General features: G+C 33.1%; 1 protein-coding gene across 2 annotated transcripts; it reads right to left on the bottom strand.

Annotated features, from left to right (window-relative positions):
• Positions 1-1919: 1919 nt before the first annotated feature.
• On the bottom strand, positions 1920-6521 carry LOC113700843 (eukaryotic initiation factor 4A-13-like). Of its 2 annotated transcripts, none has more exons than XM_072058648.1 (5): positions 5868-6521; positions 4135-4204; positions 3806-3912; positions 2719-3149; positions 1920-2471 (listed from the first exon to the last, which is right to left on the bottom strand). In XM_072058648.1, exons 1-5 carry the CDS (start codon positions 6232-6234, stop codon positions 2178-2180), a joined length of 1269 nt encoding a protein of 422 aa, XP_071914749.1. In that variant the 5' UTR covers positions 6235-6521; the 3' UTR covers positions 1920-2177. The 2 variants fall into 2 exon arrangements, with proteins under 2 accessions (XP_071914749.1, XP_027077078.2); XM_027221277.2 differs by having other exon boundaries at positions 4536-6521.
• Between the last annotated feature and the right edge of the window lie 6173 nt (positions 6522-12694).

Raw genomic sequence — 12694 nt, forward strand, 5'->3', positions numbered from 1 at the left:
GCTAATGCTATAGGCCGTTATGGTAATGACAGCATTATTTTATTTAATAATTAGTAACTATATATAACAATGTTGGTATTTAGTGAATTTAATTTGATAAATGTGCTTTTTATGGTATTTTCTATTTTTAGTAAATATTTCAGATTTTTTGAAAATTCTTATATACTATAATGTGCGTATCACCCGATATTCAACCGATATACCGCGACGGATGTGGAACAACCGAGACCGCGACGCGACCGCGATCTGCGATGGCGAACCATGCTCACAAGTTGGAAAGAATACTCAACAGCTTACCTCTAACCCATACTTCCCAGGCAAAATGTTTCGAAGTTAGACTAATTTAGAAGCTTTTTTTTTTTTAATGGCGTGATGGTATCTGCTTATAAGAAATACAAAAAATAAAATTTAGTTTAGAAACCCTGCCTAGGAACTTGATGATAAGTATAAACTTTTCTCACTTCTTCAAACTAGAGACATCCTGCAATGTAGCAAATCCTTTTTTGGGGATGGTATTGGTATACTTTTTTATTTCATGATGTAAGCTTCTCAAGAATGGTCCAGTAGTGTTTATATCAATCCTCGTACAAAATAATGGAGATGGCTGGGGGAACTTGCACTAGCTAGTATAGGAAGCCAGTAGCAGTAGTGAGTGGAAGTCCTTTCTACATCCCGCAGATGCGCTCCTGATTGGATGTAACAGGTAACAGTTCTACAACATTCTTTGATCATGTGGGCTGGAATGCCTGGTGTCATCAATATAACTCAAAATTGAAAATTGAAGATTTATATTTGATGCTTGTATGCCTAAAAAATTTTCTTAAATCCTCTTCATTCCTAAATTCCAGCTCAGGTATCCTGCTCCTCGTGCTCCAGAATTGGCTAAGAGAGTGAAGGAACTGCTCAAAGACTGGTTTTAATCAAGAATATGAGAATAAGTGAAATTTAGACCATGGAGCATGGACTCCCCTCATGCTTATGTACCCAGAGACTGAGACACACGCCCAATCAAGCGGGGATAAGACTTACCCACTTATGACAGGGGAAGTGCATTGGCACCTCTGAAGGATGGGGGTTACCTCATAGTTTGTTCTGGATCTGCCACTCACAACTTAAGGTCTCTCCATGAATCTAGTTCTGTTGATTCTTGGGCTTTCCAATTTGACCAATGGCTCAAAGTAGCTTTCTCAGTGGAAGGAAAAGTATCTAAGTTACAAACTTACATTTTAAAACATGTCCGTTCACAGCTCTTCAGATAAAGTAACAAATAAGTTGGTTAGAAATTTATGTTCTTGGAATTATGCTAGGCATTTTGTGTTTGACTGTTTTTCTTGCTTCTTTTGGTTGCTTGAAACATGGTTAACAATTCATGGCTAGGTCTCTCATTGACTGGAGATGTGTACACTATTGGAATTCTGGTTGGTAGTTCTCATCATTATGAAAACTAGGTATAGATGCTCTATTCATTATGAAAGTAGACATTTTATGTCATATACAATTGAAACATAGTTTTACTCCATGAAGCTGCTTTCATGTTGTGGTGTAGAGTTTCTAGTTAATCTGAGGCTGTATACATTACACTTCTGAGGTCTCTCTGTCTTTTGATGTGTACTGGGAGAATTGGAAGCTTGTTTTCGCTATGTGATAACTAATACAGTTGCTTTTTCATCATGGGATTTTTTTCTTCCCAGTTTGACATGTGATTTTCTTGCAGACTAACTCATGATGACATTTCTAAGCAACATAACAGTAGCTATTACTCCTTTTAGGTGTGATGATATTAAGCACTGTGAACAGAAGGCCTGAACACTTATACCCATCACATTTAGCAAGGGGGTCTGTACTGTAGGTGAAAATCAAAAGCAGAACTTATACCTGATGGCTGGAGTCCTAGCTTTCTTGCAACCGACTAAGAAGTATGCTTAAACACTTCATACAAATCAAATTTTGCTTTCTTTTTTAATCCATATTTGAACAAATCAAATTTGCAGTCCACCTTTCGGTTCCCCAATATGTACAAAAACAAAGAACTTTCCTGCAACAAGAAATGCTGAAAGTACAATTACTTAATGATAAAGACCAAATACCCAAATGCTGAAAGTACTAAAATTCAGATGAAATTCCCACAGTTCTTGAACCATCTTAAAGACCTTTGGTGGCACCATAAACAGCTCCCATTAATCCAGAATTTTCTTGTTTACAAGTTTCCCCTTTGTAATAATATTCTTAGGCTTCCAAAGACGGCAACGCTTATCCAACCAGCATATAGCTGCTTCATCAGTCTCGGAAAGACCAGACAGTGTTTCAAGCTTCATTTCCTCCCTTTCAGGAGTAAACTCGCCAAGCTTCACCAGAATCCTTACAGGTTTATTCATTAACTTCCTTGTGATTTCCAAGGCCTCAGGGGGCATTGTAGCTAAGAATACACCAACCTGAATCTTGGGTGCCAAAAGCTGGAAAATATCATAAATCTGAAACAAAGAAACTAATGCCATCAGACAAATATAAGACAACAGAAATGAAAGCTTTTCACAATAAAGCAGGACATTGGTCCTCAATTATTATGTACGCATAACTTTGGCACGGGGTAAAAAGTAAGTAAAAGAGGTAAATTTTCCAATATAGATACAAGATAATAAATGTTTCAAAAGGACAAGTATGAACACGTCAAGTTTGCAGCAAAAGCAAACAAACTGCACCACTTTAAAATGAGAGAACCTTATTCTTGAAACCTCTGGAAATCATTTCATCAGCTTGATTCAGCACAACCGTTTTGACATAATCAGGCCTGAGTGACTGTCTCCTCAATAAGTTAAATACGCAGTCAGGAGTGCCAACAATAACGAGAACCCCATGGGAAAAATTGCCTTGATCCTCAGGAACACCGGCACATCCCTCGCAAGCATGAACCTTCACGCCAAGATAGTTACCTAGAGAATGCATAACCTTCTCAGTTTTCCTGGCAAGCTCAGGGCTGGGGACAAGAACAAGTGCCTGACAGTCAACCGCATTGTAGTCTAGCTGCTGGAGGATTCCTAAGCATACAGTTGCTGTCTTTCCAGATCCAGATTGTGCCTGCTGAATGACATCTAGTCCCTTGCAGAAGGGAACAAGTCCCCTTTGTTGAACAGGAGATGGCTTTTCAACACCTTTGGATTAGAAATCCCGCATTTTCAGTCAACATTTTGAGGAAAACTTTCAAATTAGCCAAAATAAAGAGCTCACACCTTGTAGGCTAAATAAAAGACATATATGCACACGATACCAAAAGCTGTTCACCATATCTCACTTAAGGTCAGCTTAGAATGGACAAAGTTGGAATATACATCTTAGCGCCCTAAGACATATTTGAGCACTGGAAAGCAGTGTGTAAACTTGTTGTAATGAATAAAAGGAAACAAGCATTGGCTTCAAACAGAAAAGAAAACACAGAAAGCGACTTGAGCTATCACCTAGTGTTCTTTGGAAATCAAGTAAACCCGTAGAGTAAATCATTGCACTAAGGGAGTTATTTAGAAGCTAACAGGACCAACAGAAGAATACAACTTTGACCAGAACCACTATATCCAGATATTAATAGTATTAATCAGGTATGTGGCTGATTAAATTCTAAACTATATTTATATCGGTTTAAAACTTTCTAAAGAACCTTATTGCTTTGTCTAGAGATTTCCGAGTTAACTTACGATATATTTATCAAGGCAGAACAAGGTACAGATCCAACCAAACCGCTCTAGAACTGACTATCCAGGTCAAACATAGACATGATTGATAGGCCAAACAGCAGGTCAGAACAACTACTTACCATAAGCATAAATGCCCCTGAGAAGGTTCTCTTGCAAACCCATGGACTCAAAACTGTCATAGACCTCATCATTCGAAGTTAAAAAATCCTCTCCATCAGCATTAGGCCTGTGCAGATGGAACAAAAAATCAACCACCACCACTAGACATCATTATTATGACACAGTTATTGGATAACTGAGGCTCAAATACCAAAAATTTGGTGGGATGCAGGACTGGAAAGTTGTGTATCATCCTAGAACATCCAAAAATAAAAACTAGGCAGGAACTCAAAATTTTTTATTTTGTTCTTGTTTGTAAAAGAGGAGAGGAATGCAGGAAATAACTTACAACTCAGTCATTTTGGCATCACATTCACGTGCATCAAGTTGGGATCCCACTGGTGCAATGCCAGCCATGCCTGCATAATTAACAAGATAAATACCACCACTTTAGTATGCAGCAATGGCATGAACTTTCTAATACTGTGAGAAATGCAATTCAACAAACAGCAAACAACATATCTAGTCCTTCATAGAAGAGCATCTGGCAACAAAACCACAAAAGAAAATGTGCAGGAAAAAATTCATATCTGCATCTATAAACATAAATCTAAACCAATGATCAATAATCATAGAAGAGGTAAAAATGAGTAACAGGCAAGAAATGAGATAATGTAGTTACTGTCGAATTAAGCACAAGTCCAGAATCTAGAATGATGTACACAACTCTGTAGACCTAACCACTGTAACCTGAATTTTTCACTGATGAACTCTTTCGCTTCAAGGGCTCGGTTATTTTAGCATTCCAAAGATTTGAACTTGCACTCCAATCTAAATGTAATATGATCTTTGATACTTTCTGCCAATGCAAATAATCTTGCTGACCGCACTTTTTTCCAGTCGTATCATAGAAATGAATTTCTGTCTTCTTCAAATAATGTTGCCAAAAGCTTAAAGTATGAGTCCAATTGCTGAACACCCGATTTCTTTGGTCGGTTATGAACTTCTTATAAAAGAAAATTTTGACGGGAAGATAGGCCAAAGGAGTCAACCAATGCAGGACAAAATGCTTAGGATGACAAGCCCAAAACAAACCATCAAGAAAAGTTAAATAACGTGGTAAATCTGCTCGAGATTCTGTCAAGTCCAAATGTTCAATATCAACAGGGTGAGCATCAAAAGTTGGAATGCCCTCGAAGCTAGCATGTTCAGAAAGAGGACTTGCACAACAAATGCGAAGTGAAATCTTTGATGGGTTGAGGTTTGATAGCAACTCATTTAATTTCATAAACCATGAGACATCAATAGACGACCAATAGCATGGTATAATACACAAATCAGACACACATTGCCGTGGGGGAGCCCCTTTAAAAGACACCTTTTGCATGGTTTCTGCTGAAACACTAATTTTCATGTCAATGATATTTGGGGCATCTAATTCGACCAATGACTCTGCAGTGAACGAAAACCGTATGTGCTTTAGTGAGTGGCTTCTTAAATTGATATTCTGGAAGCCATGGCAGTGATTGAGTCCCAAAATCTCAAGCCTTGGAAATATGCTCGTCCAGTCATTGAAGAATGTATTTGTAATATATGTGTTGAAAAGCATCAGTTCTCTCAAATTTTGAGATGCAGGCAGTTGAAGAACACTCCCTGTTCGACCAAAATATGATATACGCAGACTTTCAAGGCTTGGTGCATCAACAGCAAAAATTAGGCTCTTCCTTATTTCATGACGCATATCTAGTTCCTTGAGCCTTGGAAGATTGACCACCTTGATTCTGGTGAAACCCTCACATAATTTAACATCCAGATTATGAATTAATGGGCAAGCAGAGAGGAATAATTGAAACTTCTCGTCTTCAATGTAGACACAAGCAAGACTCAAGGACTTGATATTATTAAACACGAGAAATTTGCCTCCATTAAACAACTGGTTACAAGCAGGAAACCGGCAGCGCTTAATCTCTAAATCTGTCAACGATTGAGCCCGAAGAATGCTTATGGGTAGGACGTAGTAATATTCAGCGGAATCTTTTATACAATGGTATCTATGGATGAGAAGTTTGAGTTGTTTCACACCTTTTTCCATGGCTATTTCGAGCAATTTGTCTAGGGTGGCAGCAGAATCTTCATCACCTATATGGTATATGTCGAGTGTAAGTTCCTGTATATGTTCTCCTTTGTAATTTAGCAAAGTTCTCTTTACATGATCCTGGAATTTTAATCTACCCTGTCTGCAGTATTTCTCGCACTCCTCATCGCCCCTTCCAAGTGCTTGTTGAAACAGACATCTTAATGGCTGATCGGAAAACGTCGGAGCAGGGTACGTCTGCCATGCGTGGAGCCAGTCTTTCGATAGAACACAAACTCGGGCTTGGTCGGTGGCACCGAGAAAACGTAATATACGATGGATGATGCCTTCAGGCAAGTATCTTGATTGTTCCATGGTGTCTTAGACAACGAATTGAACCCACACAAGAACAGAAAATTGAGAAAAGATGACAAATAGAAGATGAATGCCGCAACTTGTACATACGCCAAATTATTTAGAGGCAGAAGTACTTCCAAAGCCCAACTTGTACTAGGATTCTGAATAGACTATGATTCCATACACCCAACTACCGAAACTAAATATTCAATCTCAAAACAGTAACCAACAAAATAAAATGATGGCAGCATATCTAAATCAGAACTGGACCTAATCATGAACTTGGGGGAAGAAGAAGCCTTAAAATAAAAATGGAATAGGTTAGGGTTGAGATGTTGCACTATGTACTTAAATTTCTGAATTAAAATTGCGTAATCAAATTTTCAGCATTTTCTTTTTTGGGCTATCTTTATCCTTTATGGCACAATTGCATAATTAAGTTTAGAATGTATTTTAGTTAAATGAATGTATTTTAGTTTAGAATGGCAGAATTACATGCTCAAGTGCTCAACTTTAAACTATTCAAAAAGTTGGAAATATTAATAACTAAAGAAAATTAGTAACCTATCAATACCATGAAAATGGCATTAAAACATCTGAGTGAGATGTAATAGGACCAAGTCACAATTGTATGTTTACAATTATGTTATTGATTATATTATTAAATATAAAGAGAATTAGATTATAACTAAATTATTATATTGTGTGCATATATATATGTACATCTATAAATTTATATATATATATATATATATATATATATATATATATATATTGCCACTCTTAGACAGAAGGAAGTATAAGTAAGAGGTACCGAGCCATTTACATTATGACAAAATAATTAAAAAGATAAGGCAAAATAAAACATAAGGTAATTGAGCAACCCCTCCTATTCTTGACCCAGGATCGTAAACAATTCAAACCATTAAGAAATAGTTCCAAAATTAGGGGTTAATTTGAATTAAAATTTAACAAACTTGAGCTTGAACTAAAATAAGAAATCAAATTTAGTTTAAGTTATCAATTCAAGTTCAAACTACAGTTCCAAAATTAGGGGATAATTTGAATTCAAAAGTTAACAAACTCGAGCTCAAACTAAAATAAGAAATCAAATTTAGTTTAAGTTATCAAATCAAGTTTGAACTAAGGGGTTAGCTTGAATTCAAAATTAACAAACTTCAGCTTGAACTAACATAAGAAATATGTATATATATATATATATATATATATATGAAAATAGCTATCTTAATCATAGTGTTTCTCACTCCTATGTGACATGTCTAATTGAAAAGAATTAACAGGTTATGGGTCATTCGGGTTTTATTCATACTGAATCCTATTTGGTTTATATCATGTGATTAAAAATTATCTCTAATTTTAAAATAACTTTAGAAAGCAACTAATTTTATCTTAATGTGCTTTCTATCAATATATTACAATGATTATATTATATGTTTAGAAATTATTTTTAATTTTAAAATAAATTTAAAAAATAACTAATCTTATCTTAATGATTCTTGCTTTCTACCAAATTATTACTTAGAAGTATAGTAAAACCTTTTTAAATCACAATCATTGAAATCTTACATATCCCATAAATTACTTCATTTCACAACCATATCATTTATTAGTATTCAAATTATTCATCATTTCTTCTCTTCATTTTAAATTAACTTAGTGTAAAAAAGAGAATTAACTGTTATATCAGTAGATTTACCAATTTTATTGAAAATTTAATATTTATGATGAATTGATGGATGTTTTTCTACTTAATTAAATATGAATAAATAGTCTAGGTTTATGATAATTATAAAAATTTAGATTACCTAAAAGAATATTTATAAAAAAAATATCTACCAAGTTTTTGGTATGTGGTACATTATTTGATAGATACTATCATATTATAGTGAAAGTACGTGAACAAATTTTTAAAAATTAGTATATAGTTGAACATTTAAAATACATTAATTTTTTAAAATTAATATAAATGACCATGTAGAACTATTGTTAATTTTTATATTTGAATTATTCATATATGTATAAATTCAGAATAAATAAAAAAAAAGACCTTGCTAAGGTACGGGCAAAATCCTAGCTAAATTTAGTTTAAGTAATCAAATCAAGGTCGAACTAATTTCCTTGACTTAATAAAGCTAGAATAGATTCATATATTTTTAATATGTACATATATATATATAAACCTTAGAGGAAGAGGAGGAGGAATGCCAATCCCAGTTTTTTAAATTAAAATAAAATAAAATACAATGAGGACAGGGGTACGAACCTTCTCTAGTGAAAGAAAAATTACAAAACTAAGAGTGCGTTTGATAAAACTGAAATTTGAAATTTGAATCTATTAAATTATTGAATTGATAAAGATTAAATCAAATACATTTGAGTGTATATCACATTTAGTGATAAGTGAATAGCTTATCACTTATTTTTGTGAACAAATTTTTTCTAGAAAATTTAGTAGCACTTAATTAATGCAGATGTTAAATTTTTTTGTTATCAAACACGTCTAAATATATTAAGACCTAAATATATTAAGTTTAAGTACTAATTGTGTTATCAAACAGGGCGCAAGTATTATTAATTACTTACTCTGTCCCATTAAAAGTGCCACACTTTCCATTTGGGATGTCCCAAGATGTTTGTCATCTTACTAATGTCAAAGTTACTTTTGATCTCTTTTTTCAATATTATCCCCCACCTTTATCTACATTTCATACTAAATTCAAATTTGAATTTTTGGGGTAATTTTGGAAATAAATCAACTAAAATCACTACCAATCTACTATTTTTAAAAGGTTGGAACCATGAAATGAGACAAACATATTGAGAGGGAGGAATTATTTATCACAAACCATATTTTATAAGACAATGTATGTTGCATTCACTAGAATGCATCACAAATTTGTATTATTAAAACACATACAGCAAATTTATATTTGCATTCTAATATTATTAAGTAAATAATGCATATTCTTTTGTGACATATTATTTTTTATGAAAATTAAAATTTACCCTTGATAATCAATAAACGGGTAAGTGGCCTGTGAAAAACCTAAAAGAAACTATTATGTCAAATTGCAAATCGTACATTTTTTTTGAGATTATTTAATGGTTGGTGAGGACCATCAAATTAGTATACATCACTAGCGAATAGGCTTCTCTACATTAGCCAGTAGCACTAGGGTTTATTAGAAATATAATTTAATATAATTTAACAATTTATTCACTACTTATAATGGAAGTTAGACAATTAAGGAAGCTCAAATGACTAAAAAATGATAAGAAGAAATAATCTTGTTACTTCTTGGGCAGCATCTAATTCTTGGATATTTATTTTGTGAATCAGCAATGAAAGAGATTTATAGTTCAAATGAGGCTGTGGAGTGGTATAAACTGGTGTGGGGTGCAGGTACAGTTCTTAAATTTGCTAATCTATTATGGTTATTGATTAATCATAAACTGATGACTAAGGTCCAACTCAGGGAGTGGGGTCTCCATCACATTGATCCAGCTATCTTTTGAAATCAAGAAAATAAACTATGGCTCATCTATTCACCTAGCGCTAACAATCAATATACTGTGGCAAATATGGAAAGCTAGGAATGAGAGACTGAGAGAGACTTCAATAAAAAAGAAAAGAACTGGCTGAAAACCATTCACAAAGCAAGTAGTGAGTGGCTAGCATATGATGATGTACAAACGAAAGGAAAAAACAAGAGTACAAGTGGTTGTCATTTTCAAGTGGCTTCCTTTGATGTGTTTCCCGTCGGCTTCCCCTTTCCCTAGACTAAACTAAAGTAGGTTATACAAATATTATCGTTGAGACAAAAAAAAAAAAAAAAAGGCAAGGCAGGAGCATGAGTAGTCAAAAACAACAAATACCTATTTAATGGTCAGAGTAGTAGTGGCACAAAAAACACACACACACCAATTGGGTGTAGGAATTGCAGTGTCTGATGATGGAAACCAATCACTAGAGGAATGGGCTGAGGTTGAAAGAATCTCGAGCAATAAACAGTAGGATGAATCTGAAGTAGTTAGACTGGCACAGACCAAGGCTTTGGAGAAGAGCTGGACAAGGATAAAGATTGCTGTCAAAGGAAAACAACTGATCTCTCTAATCCAAAGAGGTGCTGGCAAAAACATGAAGCTCTTGCTAAATTGTTTCATATGTGCTCTTTTTATCTAGATAATACTGAAATATGGATGTATGTACAAATCCTATTCATGATGCTTTAAGCATATTTTGTGACAAGGAGAGCATGATTCCAATCTCCTAGTGTGAAAAAGCACTTGGGGTAAAAAGATGGGTCTTTGTCCATATATTGTAAAGTTACAGTTGATTAGTAAAAACTATTAATGTTTCAGGAAAAAAAAAGTATATTAATAAAAGACTAATGAGTATTTTTGGATATATATATATATATATATATATATAGTATATTTTAAAATACTATAGTATTTTTTTTTATGTGATGTATATGAAATAGAAAAGTGGTTGAAAAATGTGTTGATCATGAAAACAAATAAATTTTGGCAAATAAAGCACTATTCAAACAAACCATCTTTGCTCAAAAAAATAATGAAGAAATAATTTATAGAACACAAGTATAAAATTGATTGGGAAGTAATCATCTAGATTAGTAAGAATTAGGGTTAATGTCATTTTACCCCCTAACATTTGATGTTACTATAAATTCCTCTTTCAGCATTATTTTTTAGTCACTTTATCCCCAAAATCAACCGTCAAATTTAATGGAGTTTATTTATTTAAGTGAAAAAACATGTTTAGACCTTATGATTTCTATCACTTTAACCCCATAAATTATAGAATTATTTTCAATTTACCCTAAAATTATTTTCTAACTGTCAAACTTAATGGAGTTTATTAATTTTAGTGAAAAGATATGTTTAGACCTTAAGATTTCTATCACTTTAACCCCATAAACTATAGCATTATTATCAATTTACACTAAAATTATTTTTTTCGACCTTTTACCCTACCATTAAACCAATTTAGCATATTGAAAATTTTTACATAAAAGTATCCTTTCTTGTACAATAAAAAAAAGTCAGAGTAGTTCTTCTCCTTTGTAATACCAAGGAAAAAAGTCAAAGTATTATGATCTTTTTTCTTGTCACTCTTATTAATATTAAAAAAAGAAAGATAGGGAAGAGAGAGAGAGAGAGAGAGAGAGAGAGAGAGAGAGAGAGAGCACTCAATTCTTTGAAAAAAATGGAAAGAATTCAATGGTTTCATTATTTTAAAATCACTATTTACTTTTTCATTTACCACTCATTTCCAATTCTAAAGTAATATGATAATATGAAAATTTTCCTTATATTTATTTTCTTTGCGAAATTGAGTTTGCTGTCTCGTTCTTTCCCATCTCTTTTTTTCCTTTAGTATTATTAAGTGCAAAAAAAGAAAGTTGAGAAAAATTTCTTTTATTTTTATGTTTTTAATACTCTTAGAGTGAAAAAAAGAGAGAGTAACCATTCCAAGTTTTTTATTTTTGTATTTCTATATAAGAGAAGAATAATTTTATTAAAAAATTTTCAACATGTGAGTTGAGTTAACAGCAGAATGAAATGCCTTGAAAATGCAGTTAAGGTGTAAACTGGCATAACGCTATAAGTTAAGGGGTAAAGTGATCCTAATAATATAGTAATGCTATAAAAAAAATGGGTACTTCTATCTAAAATTTGTGAATATGCTGAGTGGACTTAACGCTAGAAGTAAAGTGACTAAAAGGTAAACTGATAGTTTATGTGACATCCAATAATTTGGATTTTAATTAAGTTACACTATATTCCAGTTTAAATTTGACTTTGCACTGGTTCATTACTAATTCAAGTGAGTTCTGCCATGATTGACCATTTATATGTAGGTAGATTTTTAGAGCCTTCCCTTATTTCTCTTCATGCTCAATTGGACCCCCTACGATCAATTTGTTCAATTGACAAGGGTTCAAGATAACATTTCTTTCATTTTATTGGGCCTAAATACATAGTTTGAAACTTTGAGAGCTATAATTTAATTTAGGCCAAACTAAAAGTTGATGTTCAAAGTTCTCTAGGAGTCATTAGCAAATTTTCACTTTACGTGTATGAGGGGTGTCAACCAATCGAGCTACTCGCGAATAGTTCGCGAGCAGTTCGTTCAAATGCTCGATTCGAGTTCGATTAAATCGAGCTCGAGTCGAGCTCGAACTATTCGAATATTCCAACGAATCGAATTCGAGCCTAAAAATGTTATGCTCGATAAGCTCACGAGCTTTTCGAGCTTAAGGTATATTTAAATATATATAATTTTTATATTTATAAAATTACTTATATATATATAGTTGTAAGCTTAATTACATGTTTTATCTATTAAAATTCAAAATATAATAGGGGTATTCTTGTCTTTCCAGATAATTCTTAAAACAAAAAAAGAAATTCACAATTTAGATTCTAATTA

This window comes from Coffea arabica, chromosome 7e (genome assembly GCF_036785885.1).
Source record: "Coffea arabica cultivar ET-39 chromosome 7e, Coffea Arabica ET-39 HiFi, whole genome shotgun sequence".
NCBI lineage: Eukaryota > Viridiplantae > Streptophyta > Magnoliopsida > Gentianales > Rubiaceae > Coffea > Coffea arabica.